Raw genomic sequence first — 23,180 nt, forward strand, 5'->3', positions numbered from 1 at the left:
TCGTATAGGGATCTGCTGTGCCTCTCCCAGGGTCTGCTGATGCCAGACTTGCTCAAAGACTAACTCTGGAACTGCATTTTAAATCAATGCAGCTCTCACCAACTCCTCCCCATCACTGACATTATAGAGTTTCATAGAGTCATTTACGGCACAGAAGGAGGCCATTCAGCCCATTGAGTCCATGCCAGCTCTATCCCTGTAGCCCTGCAAGTCTATTTCTCTTAGGTGACCATCAACTTCCTCTTGAAGTCATTATCTTCTCCGCTTCCATCACCTTTGTGAGCAGCGAGTTTCAGGTCATCACCACCCGCTGTGTGAAAAAAATGCTTCCTCATATTCCCCCTGCATCTTTCGCACAAAACTTTCAATCAGTCTCCCTTAGTCCTTGTACCAGTTTTCCTTGTCTAACTTATCTAAGCTTGTCATAGTGTTGTAACCTGTATTAAATCTCCTCTCAATCTCATTTGTTTAAAGAAGAACAAACTGATCTTTTCCAACCTAACCTTGTAACTAAAATCCTCCATCCCTGGAAACATTCTGGCAAAACTCCTCTGTACCCTCTCAAAGATTCTCACATCCTTCCTTAAGTGTGGTGACCAGAACTGGATGCAATACTCCAGTTGGGACCTAATCAGAGTTTTATAAAGGCTCAACATAACTTCCAAGCTTTTGTACTCAATGCCTCTATTTCTGAAGCCCAAGATCCCATATGCTTTATAAACCACTCTCTCAATATGTCCTGCCACATTCAAAGATCTATGCAGGTCCCTCTGTCCCCACACACTGTTTAGAACTATGCCGTTAAGTATACAGTGTTTCTCCCGATTCCTTCTGCTAAAATGCCCCAGGTCCCTCTGTCCCTGTGCACTCTTTAGAACAGGGTCATGAAGTATATATTGCCTCTCCCTATTCCTTCTGCCAAAATACATCACCTCACACTTGTCAGTATTAAATTACATTTGTCATCTCTCTCCCCATGCTGCGAGCCTATCTATGTCCTGTTGCAGATGGTTCATTTCTTATATAGACTATGAAATGAAACCAAAACAAGGTCATATCAATAGATCAGCTACAGTACTACAAATGGCAGTAACTGGACAGCCTTCTGGACAGCATGCCAGACAATATTCTAAGCCACATCATTACAATAATGAATTATGGGTTAAACAGTGATCAACAGTCTGTTAGACAAGGAGCACACATTTAAGGTGATTAGAATTAAAATAGCTTTGCATGGAGCGTGACAAGAATACAGAATTCTCTGCTACTAAACATTGTTGAAGTACAGTCCAGCAATTCTTTTAGAAGAAATAAGCCGTGGCTTGAAAAAGAGGAAAGGCTACGGAGAGCGAGCAGGGAAGAGATTAAAAGGTTCATGTGTAGAGAAACAAGCAACAGGATTTGATGGGAGATTAGCCTGTTTATGCTCTAACAGTCTTAACATTATCAATTAGCATAACATAGCATTCCTACATACAACAGTGATTCCACTTCAAAAGTACTTTGTTGTGATGCCCTGAGATAGTGAAAGGCGCTATATGTGCAAGTTCTTTTTCAACTGAATTCATACAATTTATAAATCAGACAGACTTAATAGATGGGTATTGGGTACTAAGTTAGGATACAGACAACGGAGTTTTGGTTGAGCTCAAGTATACGGAAAGTGCAAAGCAGGAAACCGGCCAGCAGAGCATCATTGGAATATTCAAGCCTAGAGATAGCAATGGCATGGATGGGGTTTCAACAGCTGTTGAGCTGAGGTGCAGCAGAGATGGATGATGTTAGAGGTGAAAGTAGGCAGTCTTGAGGTGATCTGGTGTCAGACTATCATGGAGCTTGTGGGTTTTTCCAGTGAGGATTCATACGAAGGGTGGTAATTATCGGGTGTGCTGGTACCAGACCATCACGAGACCTGCAGGTTTGCAGAATCAACTTATGCTGAGGGTGGTGATTACAGAGTTTGCGACAGCCAAATCATCACATGGCCTGTGGATTCCCAGTGTGGACTCATACAGAGTGTGGAAATTACAGAGTGGGCTACTGCCAGAGTACTATCGCTTGTTTAGGAAACAGTGTGGCTTTCATATAGCTCAACTGGAGCTGGTGCATTTTAAGCACGAAAAATTTTATTTTTAAAATTACATTATTTTTAAAATTGCTGTTGTACAAGAAGAAGAAAAAAAACTCACCTTCTTCTGAACGATGCCATATCTTAAGTCAGGTAGATCATTAAAGGTGAAACTCTGTATCTTCCATTCCTCAGCAAAGCAGGAAATGCTGGAGCCAAATAGAAGATTTTTCAGCTGCTGCAAACAAATTTGTATTTTTATTTAAAAAGTGCCTACTTGAAACATAATAAATTTCAAGGGAAGTTGCTAACTAGCCTATTAAAGTTCATCTGTCAGATAAATAACTGTCTGGTACATCGTGGCATCTAATTCTGTTTTATCTCCATTACCCTCGGTATAGTGAGAGGACACAGTTCATGCAATTGGCAAAATAACTAGAGGGTAGATGAGGAGAACTTTTTTTTAAGACACACAGTGATTTATGATGATCTGGTATGGTGGTTGAATTAGACTGAGTAGCAATATTCAAAAGTGAACTGGATAAATACTTGAAAGGGGAAGATTTGCAAGGCTACGGGGAAAGAGCAGGGAGAGTGGGATTAATTGGATAGCTTTCAAAACAGCCCGAATAGGCACAATGGGCCAAATGGCTTGTTTTTGTTCTGTATCATTTCACAATCCTATGAATCATTGTATGATATTCCTCGCTTTGCTATTTTAAACAGAAGCAACTACTTCATAAAGGCAAAATAACAAACTTGTCTTTTTTACGAAATTTGACACCTAAAGCTCTCTACATGCGGTGGATTTCTTACTGATGGAGTGAATACTGACTGTTGTCAAGATGCTCAAAACAGCAACCAAACAAATAACCAGTTAATCTGTGCTTTATTAGTGGCGTTGATTGAGGGAGAAACATGCCAATGAAAGGACATGGTGGGACTTCTCATCTGAAACATGGCTTGGATAAAATGTATTCTTGGCTGTTAAGGGAAGGAACAGAAGAAATAGCAGAGGCTCTGACCATCATTTTCCAATCCTCTCTGGCTACAGGAGTGGAGGACAACTAACATTTTACCAGTATTTTCAAAGGGAGTAAGGGATAGACCAAGTAATTACAGGCCAATCAGCCTAACCTCAGTGGTGGGAAAATTATTGGAAAAAATTCTGAGGGACATGTCATTGAGACCCCACACCTGCCAAGAATGAGGCACATTAATTTTGACTTTCAAACGGCTTTTAGATAGGTATATGGATAAAGGAGAATGATGGGGTATAGATTAAATTGTCCTTGACAGAGGACAAAGGATCGGCACAACATCGTGGGCCGAAGGGCCTGTTCTGTGCTGTATTTTCTATGTTCTATGTTCTATGTTCATATGAACATTGATTTGAAAGCTGCTGCTGAAGTGAAGAAAGGTCTTGTTTAAAAAAGAAATCACCAGGCCCTTGGCTGGAAAGATATTTGCATATTAAAAGACAGTGCTTGTGGAGACAATGGGGTTACTTCCCTTATCCAATTTAACCCACAATGGACTTTAAGCACCAGACATTGAAGGTGAGGGAGCTCAAATTTCAGGATGACTGCTGGGATGGCCGAATCCACAAACAGCCATGGTCAAACCAGCTGGTCACATGACTAGCCTGCTTAGCAACTTGGTTTTTCTGAATTGTACAAAGAGTTTGAACTCAGAGACTGCTGTATGCTCCTGGACTAAAGACGACCTCTCGGGTCTGGCTCTCCCTCTCTTTCTCACGGAATTCAAATCCACTGAAGACACATGACCCCCCCCAAGAGAGAAAGGTCTCCTAGAGCGAACAAGGTTTAAGAATAATACTGGGCCCCAACGAAGAGCAAGATCTACCTACAATCAAGGACTCTACAGTGAGCCTGAAGAACTGTAACAACTCTTCAGAAATTGCCTCAAAATTTTTCACTTTATTTTTCTTCTGCTCTTTTCTGTCTCTATCTGCATGTGTGTTTTGCGTATGCATGCTAGCGTGGGTGCGTCGTGTACTCGTAGGCGTTAACCGAATTAGAGTTTAAGTTTAATAAATTTCAATCTTTCTTCGCTGAACCCAAGAAAACCTGCTGCTGCTGGTTTCTTTGCCTTATAATTGGAAAGCAGTGAACAAGGATTCACCAAGTGGGAGCTAAAAACTGTGTGTTTAAAATTAAACCCTATTATGGTAAGACCAGGTGAAGGCTGAGAGGGAACCCTAGACCCCTTTCAAACCTGGTCGTTACAGACAGGATAAATCTTCATTTGGAAAGACACGGATTAATCAAAGACATGCAGCATGGATTTCTTATGGGAAGATCGCCTTTGACCAACACGACTGAATTTGTTGAGGAAGTAACAAGGAGGGTCGATGATGGTAGTGCATGCAGTCTAAAGCATGGAGTGGGCTTTGCCATCAGAAACTCTTTGCTTAGCATGATAGAGCCACCTTCAAATGGCTCGGAACGCATACTGTCCATCGATTGCTCACCGCCTCTGGTCCAGTACACCTACTCACCATTTATGCTCCAACACTGCTCTCCACCTAAAGTTAAAGACCAGTTGTACGAGGAACTCCATAATATCATCAGTAGCATTCCCAATACCGAACATTTGTTCCTGCTGGGGGACTTTAACGCTAGGGTTGGGGCCGACCATGACTCATGGCCCACCTGCCTTGGGCGCTATGGCATTGGAAGGATGAATGAGAACGGTCAGAGACTGCTGGAGTTGTGTACCTATCACAACCTCTGCATCACCAACTCGTTCTTTCATACGAAACCCTGTCACCAGGTTTCATGGAGGCACCCAAGATCACGTCGTTGGCACCAGCTGGACCTCATCATCACAAGGCGAACCTCTTTAAACAGCGTTCAAATCACACGCAGCTTCCACAGTGCGGACTGCGACACTGACCATTCCCTGGTGTGCAGCAAGGTTACACTCAAACCAAAGAAGCTGCATCACTCCAAGCAGAAGGGCCGCCCTCGCATCAACACTAACAGAATTTCTTATCCACAGCTGTTACATAAGTTTCGAAATTCACTTGAAAAAGCCCTTCAAAACACTCCTACTGGGGATGCAGAGACCAAGTGGGCCCACATCAGAGACGCCATCTATGACTCAGCAATGGCCATCTATGGCAAACATGAGAAGCAGAATGCAGACTGGTTTCAATCTCACTTTGAAGAGCTGGAACCTGTCATAGCCACTAAGCGCATTGCACTGTTGAACTACAAGAAAGCCCCCAGCGAGTTAGCATCCGTAGCACTTAAAGCAGCCAGAAGCGCTGCACAAAGAACAGACAGGCACTGCGCAAATGACTATTGGCAACACTGAGGCAGTCGTATTCAGCTGGCCTCCGACACCGGAAACATCAGAGGAATGTATGATGGCATTAAGAGAGCTTTTGGGCCAACCATCAGGAAGATCGCACCCCCTCAAGTCTAAATCAGGGGACACAATCACTGACCAACGCAAGCAAATGGACCGCTGGGTGGAGCACTACCTAGAACTGTACTCCAGGGAAAATGTTGTCAGTGATATCGCCCTCAATGCAGCCCAGTCTCTACCTGTCATAGATGAGCTGGACGAGCAGCTATCAAAATCTGAACTCAGTGAAGGCATTGATTCTCTAGCTAGTGGAAAAGCCCCTGGGAAGGACGGCATTACCCCTGAAATAATCAAGAGTGCCAAGCCTGCTATACTCTCAGCACTCCATGAACTGCTTTGCCTGTGCTGGGATGAGGGAGCAGTACCACAGGACATGCGCGATGCAAATATCATCACGCTCTATAAAGAACAAGGGTGACCTCGGTAACTGCAACAACTAAACATAGTGGGGAAAAGTGTTCGCTTGAGTCGTTTTAAACAGGCTCCAGAAGCTGGCTGAGCGTGTCTACCGAGGCACAGTGCGACTTTCGAGCAGAGAGAGATCCACCATTGACTTGCTGTTCTCCCTTTGCCAGTTACAGGAGAAATGCCGTGAACAACAGTTGCCCCTCTATGCTGCTTTCATAGATCTCACCAAAGCCTTTGACCTAGTCAACAAAAGTGGTCTCTTCAAACTACTAGCAAAGATCGGATGTCCAAAGCTACTAAGTATCATCACGTCATTCCATGACAATATGAAAGGCACAATTCAGCATAGCGGCGCCTCATCAGACGCCTTTCCTATCCTCAGTCCTGTTTCACACGACTGTGTCCCCGCATCTACATCGTTTGGGATTTTCTTCTCCCTGCTGCTCTCACATGGGTTCAAGCCTTCAGAAGAAGGCATTTTCCTCCACACAAGATCAGATGGCAGGTTGTTCAACCTTGGCCTTCTAAGAGGAAAGACCAAAGTACGGAAGGTCCTCATCAGCGAACCCCTCTTTGCAGACAATGCTGCTTTAACATCCCACACAGAAGAGTGTCTGCAGAGACTCATCGACAGGATTGCGGCTGCCTGCAACAAATTTGACCTAACCATCAGCCTCAAGAAAACGAACATCATGGGACAGGACTTCAGTAATGTTCCATCCATCAATATCGGCGACCACGCTCTGGAAGTGGTTCAAGAGTTCACCTACCTAGGCTCAACTATCCCCAGTAACCTGTCTCTCGATGCAGAAATCAACAAGCGCATGGGAAAGGCGTCCGCTGCTCTGTCCAGACTGGCCAAGAGAGTGTGGGAAATGGCACACTCACACGGAACACAAAAGTCCGAGTATATCAAGCCTGTGTCCTCAGTACCTTGCTCTACGGCAGCGAGGCCTGGACAATGTATGTCAGCCAAGAGCGACGTCTCAATACATTGCATCTTCGCTGCCTCCGGAGAATCCTCGGCATCAGGTGGCAGGACTGTATCTGCAACACAGAAGTCCTCGAGGTGGCCAACATCCCCAGCATATACACCCTACTGAGCCAACGGCACTTGAGATGGCTTGGCCATGTTAGCCGCATGGAAGATGGCAGGATCTCCAAGGACGCATTGTACAGCGAGCTCATCACTGGTATCAGGCCCACTGGCCATCCATGTCTCCGCTTTAAAGACGTCGGCAAACGCAACATGAGGTCCTGTGACATTGATCACAAGTCGTGGGAGTCAGTTGCCAGTGATCGCCAGAGCTGGCTGACAGCCATAAAGGTGGTCCTAAAGAGTGGCGAGTCGGAGAGACTTGGCTGTTGGCAGGAAAAAAGACAGAAGCGCAAGGGGAGAGCCAACTGTGTAACAGCCCCGACAACCAATTTTATCTGCAGCACCTGTGGAAGAGTTGGTCACTCTAGAATTGGCCTTTATAGCCACTCCAAGCGCTGCTTCACAAATCACTGACCACCTCCAGGGTCTCTCGAGACAAGGAGGCCAAAGAAGAATAAGGAAGAAAGGGATTTTAGCAAGGTTTTTGATAAAGGTCCCACATGGCAAACTGGTCGCGAAAGTAAAAGCCCATGAGATCCAAGGCAAAGTGGCAAGTTGGATTCAAAACTGGCTCAGAGGCAGGACATGGTACTGAATTCCAGCAGTCCTGGAAGTGAGGCTTGTGACTGAGGTGAAATAAAAACAAGAAATGCTGGAACCACTCAGCAGGTCTGGCAGCATCTGTGAAAAGAGAAGCAGAGTTAACGTTTCGGGTCAGTGACCCTTCTTCGGATCTGTGATGGAGGTGAAACTGCTGCTCATTCAGCTGAACGGATATTTAGTGCTTTAGTGGCTTTCCACTAATATTTCCAGCAATCATTTCTAGCAATGGTAAAGCATTAATATAACATTCATAGACCTGGCCATGGATTCTAGCTAAAGATGCCAGGATGCTATTTTGCTTTTCTGATTGTCTCATTACCCGGCTATTGCAAGACAAGAGTCTACTACTTTCGTCGATCGCTTTTTAGAGCACCATATGTTACCTAAATTCAAGTCACTGCATACTTGGATCACATATTTTTGTGAGCCATGTGTCATTTTATTTGCCCTAAAACTTATGCTGGAAATCTAAAATTAAAAGGACAATATCCTAGAAACTGCCAGCAGCTTGATGAGCATCGGAAAGAAACTGTTTATGTTTCAGCTTAAAGCCTTCAACAGCACATCCAAAACATTAAACATGTCAGTATTGTTAGAGATGTTGACTGTCTTGTTGTGCTTTTTCCAGTATTTGCATACTCTGAGGTCTTGCTTCGTCTCTCCCTTACCCCACCTCCCTGCCCAATGGTTCTTAGATACCAATCCCAACATGTCCACCAGAGCTGCCTTATCTCCTTTCATAATGAACAGTGGCTTAGGAAACAGCTGCAAGACTGGCACTGACAAAATATATATGTGTATTTATATACAAATGCAAAGAATTTCAATTATAGAATGCGCTTTTCACAGGCTAAATCCTTCTACTGCTGAAATCAATCTCTAAATACCTCAGTGATCCTCCCCAACTTAAAAATATGGTATCATCTTGGTTATGATCTGTTCAATCAATACCACTTCCATATGAAACCTTCACTTATATAAAATATGGAGACGCCCAACATGATGGATCCTTTTCTCAGGATCAGACACACACACACACTGTTATAGTTTGTAAAGGGCAACTATGTGGGATAGGAACAGCAAGCACTCCTCTCCCAATGCACAACTGGTAACTTTGACGAAGAAATAAAAGACAAAGAAGCCTCTAAGTCTGATGATTGCTCTCTGCTGAGTTAACTGTTCGCACAGGAGGCCATGTTGAAATTGGACTCAATTTTCCAGCTGTGGCTCAGTGGGTAGCATTCTCACCTCAGTCAGAAGGTTGCAGTTCAAATCCCACTCCAGAGATTCGAGCATATAATCTGGGCAAAGGTGAGTACACAGGTTCAGCATGCAATATTAGGAAAGCTAATAGAATGTTATTGTTTATTGCGAGGGGAATTGAATATAAAAGTAGGGAAGTTATGCTTCAGTTACACAGGGCACAGGTGAGACCACATCTACAGTATTGATCTCCTTATTTAAGGAATGATGTAAATGCGTTGGAAGTAGTTCAGAGAAGGTTTACTAGACTAGTACCTGGAATGGACGGGGTTTTTTTTATTCATTCATGGGATGTGGGCGTTGCTAGCTAGGCCAGCATTTATTGCCCATCCCTAATTGCCCTCGAGAAGGTGGTGGTGAGCTGCCTTCTTGAACCGTTGCAATCCATGTGAGTTAGGTATACCCACAGTGCTGTTAGGAAGGGAGTTTCAGGATTTTGACCCAGCAAGAGTGAAGGAACAGCGATATAGTTGCATGTCAGGATGGTGAGAGACTTGGAGGGGATCTTGCAAGTGGTGGTGTTACCATGCATTTGCTGCCCTTGTCCTTCTAGTTGGTACAGGTGGCGGGTTTGGAAGGTGCTGTCTAAGCAGCCTTGGTGTGTTGCTGCAGTGTATCTTGTAGATGGTACACACTGCTGCCACTGTGAGTCGGTGGTGGAGAGAGTGAATGTTTGTGCCAATCAAGCAGGCTGCTTTGTCTTGGCTGGTGTCGAGCTTCTTGAGTGTTGTTGGAGCTGCACCCATCCTAGCAAGTCAAGAGTATTCCATCACACTCCTGACTTGTGCCTTGTAGATGGTGGCCAGGCTTTGGGGAGTCAGGAGGTGAGTTACTCGCCTCAGGATTCCTAGCCACTGACCTGCTCTTGTCGCCATGGTATTTATATGGCTACTCCAGTTCAGTTTCTGGTTAATGGTAGCCCCTAGAATGTTGATAGTGGGAGATTCAGCGATGGTAATGCCACTGAATGTCAAGGGGAGTTGGTTAGATTCTCTCTTGTTGGAGATGGTCATTGCCTGGGGCTTGTATGGCACGAATGTTACTTGCCACTTATCAGCCCAAGCCTGGATATTGTCCAGGTCTTGCTGCATTTCTACACGGACTGCTTCAGTATCCGAGGAGTTGCCAATGGTGCTGAACACTGTGCAATCAACAGCAAACATCCTCACTTCTGGCCTTATGATTGAAGGAAGGTCATTGATGAAGCAGCTGAAGATGGTTGGGCCTCGGACACTACTCTGAGGAACCCCTGCAGTGATGTCCTGGAGCTCAGATGATTGACCTCCAACAACCACAACCTTCTTCCTTTGCATTAGGTATGACTCCAACCAGTGGAGAGTTTTCACCCCGATTCCCATTGACTCCAGTATTGCTAGGGCTCCCTGATACTCAATCAAATGCTGACTTGATGTCAAGGACAGTCACTCTCACCTCACCTCTTGAATTCAGCTTTTTTGTCCATGTTTGAACCAAGGCTGTAATGAGGTCAGGAGCTGAGTGGCCCTGGCAGAACCCAAACCGAGCTTCAGTGAGCAGGTTATTGCTAAGCAAGTGCTGCTTGATGGCACTGTTGATGACACCTTCCATCACTTTACTGATGATTGAGAGTAGACTGATGGGGCAGTAACTGGCCAGGTTGGACTTGTCCTGCTTTTTGTACAGGACATACCTGGGCAATCTTCCACATTGCCGGGTAGATGCCAGTGTTGTAGCTGTACTGGAACAGCTTGGCTGGGGGTGCGGCAAGTTCTGGAGCACTGGAGTTCCTCATTGTCTTATGAGGAAAAGTTGGACAGGTTAGGCTTGTATCTGCTAGAGTTTAGGAGAGTACGATAAGACTCGGTTGAAACATATACGATCCTGAGAGGTCTTGACAGGGTGGATGTGGGAAGAATGTTTCCTCTTGTGGGAGAATCTAGAACTGGGAGTCACTGTTTAAAAATAAGGGGTCTCCCATTTAAGGATTGAGAGTCTTTGCAGCTCTCTTCCTCAAAAGGTGGTGGAAGCGGAGTCTTTGAATATGTTTAATGCAGAGGTAGATGGATTCTTGTTAAGCAAGGGGGTGAAAGGTTATCAGCAGTAGGCAAGAATGTGGAGTTGAGGTTACAATCAGATCAGCCATGATCTTATTAAATGGAGAAGCAGGCTCGAGGGGCAGAGTGGCCTACTCCTGCTCCGAATTCCTATGTTCATATGTAGTGCTCAGAGAGTGCTATGTTTTTTTTCTATGGCACTATATCGAAGAACAGTTTCTCCTGTGTCCTGGCAAATAGTTAATCCCAAACAACATCACTTTTAAAAAAAGCTGGTCATTTCGACATTGCTATTCATGGGACCTTGCTTTGTGCAAATTGGCTGCCACGTGTTTCCTACATTACAACACCAACTACATTTAAAATTAAAATAAGTCATTGGCTGCAAAATGCTTTGGGCTATTCCAAGATCGTGAAAGGTGCTAGATAAATGCAAGTCTCTCAATGGCCCCCAGATTAGCAGGCATGAAAATGAATAAGCCAAAGATTCCAATCCCGCTCGAGTGAGAACAGAATCATGTGATTCCCTCCATGACCAATTGGTGTCAACCTCCAAGCTCACACATAACCAACAGTCAGAGAACTGCCGAGAGCCACGGAGCCAGACTCTGGGCCAGCAAGTGGGAGTTAAACAAAGATTGGCCTTTCACCTTGCTAATTGGGATGCAAGCCAGTGTACAAATGCACTTTAGGTGGGAATGGGAGATTACCTGGGAAGAAATGATTCCTGCAATCAAATAGCTGATTAAAAGCTTAATGCCCAATTTCAGACATAAAGAATGGCTATTTGGGCAGAGTATCAGAGGACAATGTAAATCCCCAACTCAGGCCAAAGCTTTTATAGATTAACCAAGCACTATAAAATTAAACACCTAAAATACAACTTTAGCATTGTCTGAATAGACTACATGACTTTTATTTATTCTTTCATGGGATATGAGTGTCACTGGCAAGGCTTGCATCTGTTGCCCATCCCTATTTGGGTGGTGGTGAGCTGCCTGAAGGACTTCATCCATAATTATTTACTGAATTTTTAATTACAGATTTACATTTCAAAACACTTTTATTTTGTTTGCTCCCATACACCTTTAACCTGAACCATTTTACCAGCACTTTTATTTGTTAACTGTTTTTTAAAAAAACTGCCCCTTCTATCCAAACCTGTCTATTTCCTTCAAAGCTCTTTACTTACTGTTACTGTTCCTTCCCCTATCCATTTTACCACAGCAGCAAATTCTTTAAAAGACAGCAAATCGCCTTTGGTGCTGCTCGCAAGGTACATCCTTTAACAAGTGAAGACAAGTATCTCACGTGGTAATGAAAGGGTCGGGGGGCAGGTTTTGGGGAGGGGGGGGGGGGGATGAAATTTGCCTTGCACTCAAAACAGTGATAAGTCAGTAAAGAGATTGCTCCATATATATTGCTTATATATTACATATTCTTTTCTTTTGGGCCTCCTTATCTCGAGAGACAATGGATACGCGCCTGCAGGTGGTCAGTGGTTTGTGAAGCAGTGCCTGGAGTGGCTATAAAGGCCAATTCTAGTGACAGACTCTTCCACAGGTGCTGCAGAGAAATTTGTTTGTTGGGGCTGTTGCACAGTTGGCTCTCCCCTTGCGTCTCTGTCTTTTTTCCTGCCAACTACTAAGTCTCTTCGACTCGCCACATTTTAGCCCTGTCCTTATGGCTGCCCGCCAGCTCTGGCGAACGCTGGCAACTGACTCCCACGACTTGTGATCAATGTCACAGGATTTCATGTCACGTTTGCAGACGTCTTTATAGCGGAGACATGGACGGCCGGTGGGTCTGATACCAGTGGCGAGCTCACTGTACAATGTGTCTTTGGGGATCCTGCCATCTTCCATGCGGCTCACATGGCCAAGCCATCTCAAGCGCCGCTGACTCAGTAGTGTGTATAAGCTGGGGATGTTGGCCGCTTCAAGGACTTCTGTGTTGGAGATACGGTCCTGCCACCTGATGCCAAGTATTCTCCAGAGGCAGCGAAGATGGAATGAATTGAGACGTCGCTCTTGGCTGACATACGTTGTCCAGGCCTCGCTGCCATAGAGCAAGGTACTGAGGACACAGGCCTGATACACTCGGACTTTTGTGTTCCGTGTCAGTGCGCCATTTTCCCACACTCTCTTGGCCAGTCTGGACATAGCAGTGGAAGCCTTACCCATGCGCTTGTTGATTTCTGCATCTAGAGACAGGTTACTGGTGATAGTTGAGCCTAGGTAGGTGAACTCTTGAACCACTTCCAGAGCGTGGTCGCCGATATTGATGGACAGAGCATTTCTGACGTCCTGCCCCATGATGTTCATTTTCTTGAGGCTGATGGTTAGGCCAAATTCATTGCAGGCAGCCGCAAACCTGTCGATGAGACTCTGCAGGCACTCTTCCGTGTGAGATGTTAAAGCAGCATCGTCAGCAAAGAGGAGTTCCCTGATGAGGACTTTCTGTACTTTGGACTTCGCTCTTATCGGGCGTTTCCTATTCTGAGTGGTGTGAAACAGGGCTGTGTTCTCGCACCCACACTTTTTGGGATTTTCTTCTCCCTGCTGCTTTCACATGCGTTCAAGTCCTCTGAAGAAGGAATTTTCCTCCACACAAGATCAGGGGGCAGGTTGTTCAACCTTGCCCATCTAAGAGCGAAGTCCAAAGTATTACATATTATATATGAGAGATTGCTCCATGCTGGCCTGGTGCCTGATCCAAATTCCATATTGGGCCCTATTTTTTGAATGGCAAAGACAGGTCAAACAAGCACCCGATGCAGTTTGGTTGGAGCTTGACTAATTCTAGTCATAGGTACGTTCTAGTGGCTAATCTACTTGTCCTTTTTCCACCATAAACTTGATCTTGACTGTCTGATCTGCTATCTGGTCAACCATTCCTCTGTGCTCAAGTACTGTAAGTATACAATCCAAGGTGAGCCGCTCGAGAAGCAAAAGTGACATGAGCAAAAACTTTTTCACGCAGCGAGTGGTTAAGGTCTGGAATGTGCTGTCTGAGAACGTGGTGGAAGCAGGTTCAATTGAAGCATTCAAAAGGGAATTAGACAGTTATATGAAAAGGAAGAATGTGCAGGGTTATGGGGAGAAGGCAGGAAGATGGAACTGAGGGAATTGCTCTGTTGGAGAGCCAGTGCGGACACGATGAGACGAATAACTTCTTTCTGCACTATAACGATTCTGAGAGATTCTGGTCAGTGAATGCTTGACAGACAGATATAATAAAACAAAATCTGAATTTTTAAGTTTCCTACTTGTTTATTGCTAATTTGTTACTGTTTTATGACCAAGATATTTCAACAACTTGCATTTACATAGCACCTTTACATATTAAAACATCAAGAAGATTCACAGGCGCATTAAAAAAAACTTGAGACCGAGCCAGATAAGAAAGGTGACCAGATTCTTCGTCAAAGAGGTAGGTTTTAAGGAGCACTTTAAAAATGAGAGCAAGGCAGAGAAGTTTAGGAAGGGAATTCCAGAGCTTAAGGCCTGGGCAGCTGAAGGCACGGCCGTTAATGGCGGGGTGATGAAAACTGGGGATGCGCAAGAGGCCAGAATTGGAGCAGCACAGAGCTCCGAGGGGGTTGTAGAGCTGGAGGAGGTGACAGAGAGAGGGAGTGGTAAGGAATTGAAAACAAGTGTGAGTGTTTTAAAATCAAGATGTTGCTCAACTGGGAGCCAAATGTAGGTCCTTGAGCATAGGGGTGATGGGTGAACAGGACTTGGCGCGAGTTAGGTTATGGGCAGCAGAGTTTTGGATGAGTTCAAGTTTCTGGAGGATAGAATGTGGGAATTGGGAATATAAGGCGAAGAAAGTGTGGGAATTGAACACTATTCAGTCGAAGATGGACACCTGTCTCCAAAGGCTGGAGCCCAGAGCCTGCATGGATAATGCCAGAGCTTCTACAAAAGCTGCCAAGCCTGGAAACAATGACTCCTGACACTTCCCACCAGTTTAAAAACAGCTTCGAGACAGGACATGAAAGCAGGTGAATGCAACCCAGTTCTAAGAGATGCATCCCCGCTTAATGTAGAGTTAGGAGTCACACTGAAAGTTGAGTGAGGCAGGCTGCCCGATTCCACAGGTAATCAGGAAGGACAGCCCACTGTGATATTTTAATGAAGCCTCGGGCCTCATGTTGCCCAGCTGCCTCTAGTTAATAAAAACAAGAAAAGCTGGAAATACTCAGCAGGTCTGGCAGCATCTGCGGAGAGCGAAGCAGAGTTAACGTTTCAGGTCAGTGACCCTCTAGTTAAAATTAGGACTGAAATGCAGGTTGTGATTTTGGCTGGATGAGGAATGGGCAACATAGCCAAATCTTGTCTTCACCAGATATCCGCACACTTCAATTAGCGGGAACAAAAACTCGGATCAATATTCCTCTCCCTAACTCAGAGGCACGGACACTAAGTTTGATACATTTGCCATCACGCCACTAAGAACAGAAACTAAAAAGTTTGTAAAGTGCATGTTGATAAAGTAACAAATCAAATTACTTACTACTGCAAGAGGCAAGTCAATAGGTTTTGAGTCAATGTGGTGTTTACGAAGAGAACTGATGGGTGGAATTTCATCAACTTCATCCAAATCATCATCATCAATGTCAGCTGCAAAATAAATCAGATAAACGTTCAGGTTGTACCAAATAATAATATATACATTCTTCTTTCTTTTGGGCCTCCTTATCTCGAGAGACAATGGATACGCGCCTGGAGGTGGTCAGTGGTTTGTGAAGCAGCGCCTGGAGTGGCTATAAAGGCCAATTCTGGAGTGACAGGCTCTTCCACAGGTGCTGCAGAGAAATTTGTTTGTTGGGGCTGTTGCACAGTTGGCTCTCCCCTTGCGCCTCTGTCTTTTTTCCTGCCAACTACTAAGTCTCTTCGACTAAATAGATATAGCATGATCTCAGTACTAACAGACTCCAGAGCAGTGACCTCTACAGAGGCCATGTTAATGCCTGATAATAGTAGCTGCTAATTAACAAAGGAAAGGCATTGAAGCAGACAGTATAATTAGGTTCACGAGGTAGTTTCTGGAGAAAGGATGATTGATTGAGAAGGTAAATAGTTAGGACTGATCTCCAAAAGGGACAAACTGTTTGGACCTATTCCTGCATTTCAAAACTCTTATGCATCTGTCATATAACTTAGCATTAATACTAACTGTCGGAAGAATTTAATATAACAACTTTACAGATACACTGCACATAAACTCATTAGACACAAGATTATCTTTACTAACGATAAAGGTGTGAAGTTATAGAACACATGCACCCACCCTGTGGTGTTACAAATGGAAAATCAAGGCCAACTGTAGAGGATGGGCTAATTGGACCAGGGAGAGCATTCAGACCCCATTTTAAACTCATGCCATGTCCTTATTTTTGTACAACCAATATAAATTCAAACATTTATATGATTCTATAAATTCAATAGCTAGATTTATAATGGAAACTGCCTAAAAATATCGTGCTGTAATTCTACTATCCTGCCCGGGTTGGGAAAGGGAAGAGAAGGGAAGCGGCTGGTGAGGGGGAAGAGAAGGGAAGCGGTTGGGGCAGCGGGGTGAGGGGTGGTGGAGAGAGAAGGGAAGCATGGAGGGGGTGAAACGAAGAAGGGAAGGGCAGGAAAAGGGCGGGGGAAGGCAAATAGTAGAAATCAAAGGGGAGAGCAACAAGGTGGTGGGCAGCAAGGAGGATTCACTGCATTGCTCAATTGGGTAAACTTTTTTTTCAAAAAATGTATTTTATCCATAAAATTTGTAAAAGTTACATTACTGAGCAGTTCTGGTTAATGTTGGCGGTTGGGAAGATAATGGAATCCTTGATCAAAGATGGAATAAAAATCTAGAGACTGAAAATATAAAAGAGTAGTCAGCATGGATTGCAAAAGGGAAAGTCATGCTTGAGCAACCTTATTGAATTCTTCGACAAAGTAACAGAAAGGGTAAAAATGGTAATGCAGTAGACATAATATATTTCGATTTTCAAAAGATATTCAAAAAGGTACCACATAGTAGACTCATGACCAACATCAGAACATGCTGAGTTGTGGGACATGGAGCAGAATGAATAGCAAGTTGGTTACAAAGCAGAAAACAAAGTAGGGGATAAAGGTAGTTGTACAGACTACTCATCAGATCCTCCAATGACTACAGGGAGGCTCTGCGATATCTTGGCTGCACCGAACTCTCCGATTTGTCAATGGGTTCACAGCAGCAGACAGCATTCACTCTGGGCCTGGCTGCACTACTGGGGGAAGGCATTTATAACTTTGGCGAGCTGAAGATGGAGCTGGAGCTCCCGGTGCCGCTGGCTCCGAGCAATGGCAGCAGCAGCCTGCGGAGATCCAACAGCACGCCCACGATCAACGGCTTGAGTGACAGCACTCAGGTTTTTCAGTCAGATGCCCTGGGACGCCATCGTAACACCTAGATACCCCTGCCCAGCTCCCCCCTCGCACCCCCTCCCCCACGCACCGGCATCCACCTATCGCTAAGCAGGGGCCCTAACAACCCCGCTGCCTTGTGGGCGTCTCAGGAGAGACCAAGGCTAAGGGAGTAAACCTTAACAGAAAATCCGGAGCGGAACCCCGAAGGCGGTCATGTGTCGCCTTTGGAATGTTTCTGGCAGTTCCTGCAGCCATACCGGTGCCAAACGTAGTGATCTGCACTCCTTTGGACCCCACCAAGAAGCCCGAGAGGGGGGTTTTGATGCTTGAGCAACTCACAACCTCCATACATCCGCCCAGGCATGCGCTATGGAGAGGTCACTCCACAGATGCCTCACAGCGACCAAAACAACACGGAAGGCAGCAGTTACGGGTTATAAGCCCAGCTCGCATCGCACTGGACAGCAACCACCCGCCTCAAACCGGGCAGCCCCCGGTCAGTAAGGTTCTGTCCCACCACAGTCCACCTGCTTCAATGGGTGCTTGGAGCTCAGGGTCACTGCCCGACAAGTGGACTGTAACACCGCACCAAACAGTACGACAAAGAAAGGAAAGAAGGTAACAGCCCTTCGATTTGCAAGCTGGAACATCAGAACTATGTGTCCTGGCCTGTCGGAAGACCTTACACAAATCAACAATTCTCAGAAGACCGCCATCATTAACAACGAGCTCAGTAGACTCAATGTGGACATTGCAGCACTTCAGGAGACACGCCTCCCTGCGAGCGGATTTCTAAGAGAGCAAGACTACACCTTCTTCTGGCAGGGTAGGGATCCTGAAGAACCAAGACAGCATCGAGTGGGCTTCGCCATCAGAAACTCCTTGCTCAGTATGATAGAGCCACCTTCAAATGGCTCGGAACGCATACTGTCCATCCGACTGTTCACCGCCTCTGGTCCAGTACACCTACTCAGCATCTATGCTCCAACACTCTGCTCCCCACCTGACGTTAAAGTCCAGTTCTATGAAGAACTCCATAATATCATTAGTAGCATCCCCAATACCGAACATCTGTTCCTGCCAGAGTTGGGGCCGACCATGACTCATGGCCCTCCTGCCTTGGGCGTTATGGGATTGGAAGGATGAATGAGAATGGACAGAGACTGCTTGAGTTGTGTACCTATCACAACCTCTGCATCAGCAACTCGTTCTTTCATACGAAACCCTGTCACCAGGTTTCTTGGAGGCACCCAAGATCACGTCGTTGGCACCAGCTGGACCTCATCGTCACAAGGCGAGCCTCTTTAAACAGCGTTCAAATCACACGCAGCTTCCACAGTGCGGACTGCGACACCGACCACTGTGTGCAGCAAGGTTAGACTCAAACCAAAGAAGCTGCATCACTCCAAGCAGAAGGACCGCCCGCACATCAACACTAGCAGAATTTCTTATCCACAGCTGTTACATAAGTTTCGAAATTCACTTGAAAAAGCCCTTCAAAACACTCTCACAGGGGATGCAAAGACTAAGTGGGCCCAAATCAGAGGCGCCATCTATGACTCAGCAATGACCATCTATGGCAAACGTGTGAAGCAGAACGCAGACTGGTTTCAATCTCACTTTGAAGAGCTAGAACCTGTCATAGCCGCTAAGCGCATTGCAATGCTGAACTACAAGAAAGCCCCCAGCGAGTTAACATCTGAAGCACTTAAAGCAGCCCGAAGCGCGACACAAAGAACAGACAGGTGCTGCGCAAATGACTACTGGCAACGCCTATGCAGTTGTATTCAGCTGGCCTCTGACACCGGAAACATCAGAGGAATGTATGATGGCATTAAGAGAGCTTTTGGGCCAACCATCAGGAAGATCGCCCCCCTCAAGTCTAAATCAGGGGACACAAATCACTGACCAACACAAGCAAATGGACCGCTAGGTGGAGCACTACCTAGAACTGTACTCCAGGGAAAATGTTGTCACTGAATGCCCTCAATGCAGCCCAGTCTCTGCCAGTCATGGATGAGCTGGACGAACAGCCAACAAAATCAGAACTCAGTGATGCCATTGATTCTCTAGCCAGTGGAAAAGCCCCTGGGAAGGACGGCATTACCCCTGAAATAACCAAGAGTGCCAAGCCTGCTATACTTTCAGCACTCTACCAACTGCTTTACCTGTGCTGGGATGAGGGAGCAGTACCACAGGACATGCGCGATGCCAATATACCCTCTATAAGAACAAGGGTGACCGCGGTGACTGCAACAACTACCATGGAATCTCCCTGCTTGGTATAGTGGGGAAAGTCTTCGCTCGAGTCGTTTTAAATAGGCTCCAGATGTTGGCTGAGCATGTCTACCCTGAGGCACAGTGTGGCTTTCGAGCAGAGAGATCTACGCCAGCTACAGGAGAAATTCCAACAACAACGGATGCCCCTCTACATTGCTTCCATTGATCTCACCAAAGCCTTTGACCTCGTCAGCAGACGTGGTCTCTTCAGACTACTAGCAAAGATCGGATGTCCACCAAAGCTACTAAGTATCATCACCTCATTCCGTGACAATATGAAAGGCACAATTCAGCATAGTGGCGCCTCATCAGACCCCTTTCCTATCCTGAGTGGCGTGAAACAGGGCTGTGTTCTCACACCTACACTGTTTGGGATCTTCTTCTCCCTGCTGCTCTCACATGCGTTCAAGTCTTCAGAAGAAGGAATTTTCCTCCACACAAGATCAGATGGCAGGTTGTTCAACCTTGCCCATCTTAGAGCGAAGACCAAAGTACGGCAAGTCCTCGTCAGGGAACTCCTCTTTACCGACGATGCTGCATTAACATCCCACACAGAAGAGTGTCTGCAGAGACTCATCAACAGGATTGCGGCTGCCTGCAACGAATTTGGCCTAACCATCAGCCGCAAGAAAACAAACATCATGAGACAGGACATCAGAATTGTTCCATCCATCAATATTGGCGACCACGCTCTGGAAGGGGTTCAAGAGTTCAGCTACCTAGGCTCAACTATCACCAGTAACCTGTCTCTTGATGCAGAAATCAACAAGCGCATGGGAAAGGCATCCGCTGCTATGTCCAGACTGGCCAAGAGGGTGTGGGAAAATGGCACACTGACACGGAACACAAAAGTCCGAGTGTATCAAGCCTGTGTCCTCAGTACCTTGTTCTACGGCAGCGAGGCCTGGACAACGTATGCCAGCCAAGAGCGACGTCTCAATTCATTCCATCTTCGCTGCCTCCAGAGAATCCTTGGCATCAGGTGGCAGGACCGTATCTCCAACACAGAAGTCCTCGAGGCGGCCAACATCCCCAGCATATACACCCTACTGAGCCAGCGGCGCTTGAGATGGCTTGGCCATGTGAGCCGCATAACAGATGGCAGGATCCCCAAAGACACATTGTACAGCGATCCCGTCACTGGTATCAGAACTACGAGCTCGTCACTGGTATCAGACCCACTGGCCGTCCATGTCTCCGCTTTAAAGACGTCTGCAAACGTGACATGAAGTCCTGTGACATTGATCACAAGTCATGGGAGTCAGTTGCCAGTGATCGCAGGGCTGGCAGACAGCCATAAAGGCGGGGCTGAAGTGTAGCAGGTCGAAGAGACTTAGCTGTTGGCAGGAAAAAAGACAGAAGAGCAAGGCGAGAGCCAACTGTGTAACAACCCCGGCAATGAATTTTTTCTGCAGCGCCTGTGGAAGAGTCTGTCACTCTAGAATTGGTCTTTATAGCCACTCCAGGCTCTGTTTCACAAACCACTGACCACCTCCAGACGCTTACCCATTGTCTCTCGAGACAAGGAGGCCAAAGAAGAAGAACAGACTGGCGAAAGGAGGGCAGTGGTTTTCTACAAGGATCAGTGCTGGACCATTGTTCACCATTTGCTTAAATGATTTGGACTTGAATTCAAAATTTGTGGATGACACCAAATTGGAGTGTAGATAAAATAGAGGAGGACTGCAACAGAATGTAGGAAGACAGTGACTAAACTTCCAGAAAGCGTGTGTAATTTGCAAATGAACTTCAATGTAGATAAGTGTGAGGTGCTACATTTTGGTAGGAAGAATAAGGAGACCACAGAAACCTTGGAAAATAAGTGGCTAAATGGGGTAGCGCAGCAGAGTAAACTAAAGGTACAGAAACACAAATCACAAGAAGTAGTGATGCAGGTTAATAAGGTCATAAAAAAGCAAACAAAACACAGAGGGACAGGATTGAAGAGCAGTCAAGTTATGTTAAACCTGTGTAGAACCTTGGTTAGACCACACTTGGGAGTAGTGAACAGTTGTAGACCTCATATAAAAAGGATATAGAGGCACTGGAGAAGGTGCAAGGAAGTCTTACTCGGATGATACCAGAACTGAAATGTTATACCCATCAGGAAAGATTCAAAAAGTTGGGGCTCTTTTCTGTAGAAAAGATAGGACTGGGGGATGATCACGTCCCCTTTAGTCTGAAATAACTGGCACGTTTTATATGTCATCAGGAACACCTTTGTAACTGTTTTTAGTGATAACGGCAAATGGTTAGTGTATTTGCCTGAAACAGGCAGGTGACAGAGAGGAGTGGATGGTAAAAGTCCTGATGTTGGGAGACTCTCCAGTAGACAACCTCTCTCGTAGTTTAAAAAAAAAATCTAAACACCCAGGAGACCAAAGCACATGCATCCAAGAAAACTACAGCAGAGCTCCTTTGCAACATGCAGCTCACAGGCAAACTCAGCTGCACAAACTGTTCAAGTGCTGGCCCGAGACCTATACCTGGAGTATACTGGCACCAAGATACCAAGCTGAAGATAATTATTCAATGTTCCCTCCCCTTCATTCCATGCACAATATCTAAAGAGAGCACATGACAGATAGGTGTTTTGTCCCTAAGCCTGGGCCAGTGTAGCCAGGACAGGAGGTGCACAAGGAAACCCGAGGGTAAATTGAACAAGTTCCCTTCTTTTCTTCAACAAAGGGCCACAGCTCCCCTCCTCATTCACAGTGCCTTCCTCTAACCAATTATCAGGAACTTATTGTGCGAGTCTTCACCAGAGGAAAAAAAGACACAATTCAGGCCTCACCACTTGGTCGTGGAGGTCTGCAGGACACCTATTTCTTAAGTCTTGTAACATTATTTAAAACAAATTCCAAAATATGCAAAAGGGAATTTCAGATATACAGAAGGTTCAAAAGGTTTACAAGCAGTACCTAGCTGCAGGCGTTCTATCAGCTGATTTTCAGGAGAACACATAGAGGACTTTCTGGAAAGCAAGAATAAGATATTATTATATGTGAAGACAGTCAGTATAGTCCAATGTGTTAATGCGCCTGTGTGAAGCAGATGTGGAGTCTAAATGATTTACTGTTAGCTAAATCCATGTGCAGATTCATTTTCACACTGAACTAAACCCATTCCAAAGCATATTCCTCCCCCACCACTCCCATAAAATGTCACTGTAAATGTTATTAACATTCTCATGTGGTCATTATTCACATGCAAATCCCGAAGGGAAGTGCCAGCAAGCTGTTGACTTCAGGGGCCATCATAGTAGAGCGCAATCTGCACCAAGTGTTCAGAAAGGCAGTTTCAGCACACTTCAGTGAAGGTGCAGGATCACTCGCAGATTTGCCCCTCCCTATCCCAGAGACGTTGAGGTGAACTGCAGCCTCCCTTGCAACCACCTTGGCTGAGATCACATAGCTCAGTATAGACGGCGATCAAATCTGGTAACCCCTTGGTTTGCATGGCTCAGTTACGCCCTGTATAAAACCGGCTGAAACAAAGATGGAAACTCCCACTCATTTATTTCAATGGCCTAGTGAGTACACGTGAAAATGCAATAACACTCAAGATGTAAATATAATAAAATGTGTGTTAGGCAGGGCTGTTGCTACACATGCAGGCTGCCA

General features: G+C 45.6%; 1 protein-coding gene across 3 annotated transcripts in view; it reads right to left on the reverse strand.

Moving 5' to 3' along the window:
- Window positions 1-23,180, reverse strand: part of mindy4 (MINDY lysine 48 deubiquitinase 4) — a 305,544-nt gene that overhangs the window by 203,557 nt on the left and 78,807 nt on the right. For all 3 annotated transcript variants that reach the window (XM_068015668.1, XM_068015679.1, XM_068015689.1), the window contains 3 exons: window positions 22,479-22,531; window positions 15,389-15,495; window positions 2,190-2,306 (listed from right to left, as the gene is read on the reverse strand). In XM_068015668.1, the coding sequence (XP_067871769.1) occupies window positions 2,190-2,306; window positions 15,389-15,495; window positions 22,479-22,531 (277 nt within the window). The remainder of the gene's footprint in view (window positions 1-2,189; window positions 2,307-15,388; window positions 15,496-22,478; window positions 22,532-23,180) is intronic.

This window comes from Heterodontus francisci, chromosome 2 (assembly GCF_036365525.1).
Source record: "Heterodontus francisci isolate sHetFra1 chromosome 2, sHetFra1.hap1, whole genome shotgun sequence".
NCBI lineage: Eukaryota > Metazoa > Chordata > Chondrichthyes > Heterodontiformes > Heterodontidae > Heterodontus > Heterodontus francisci.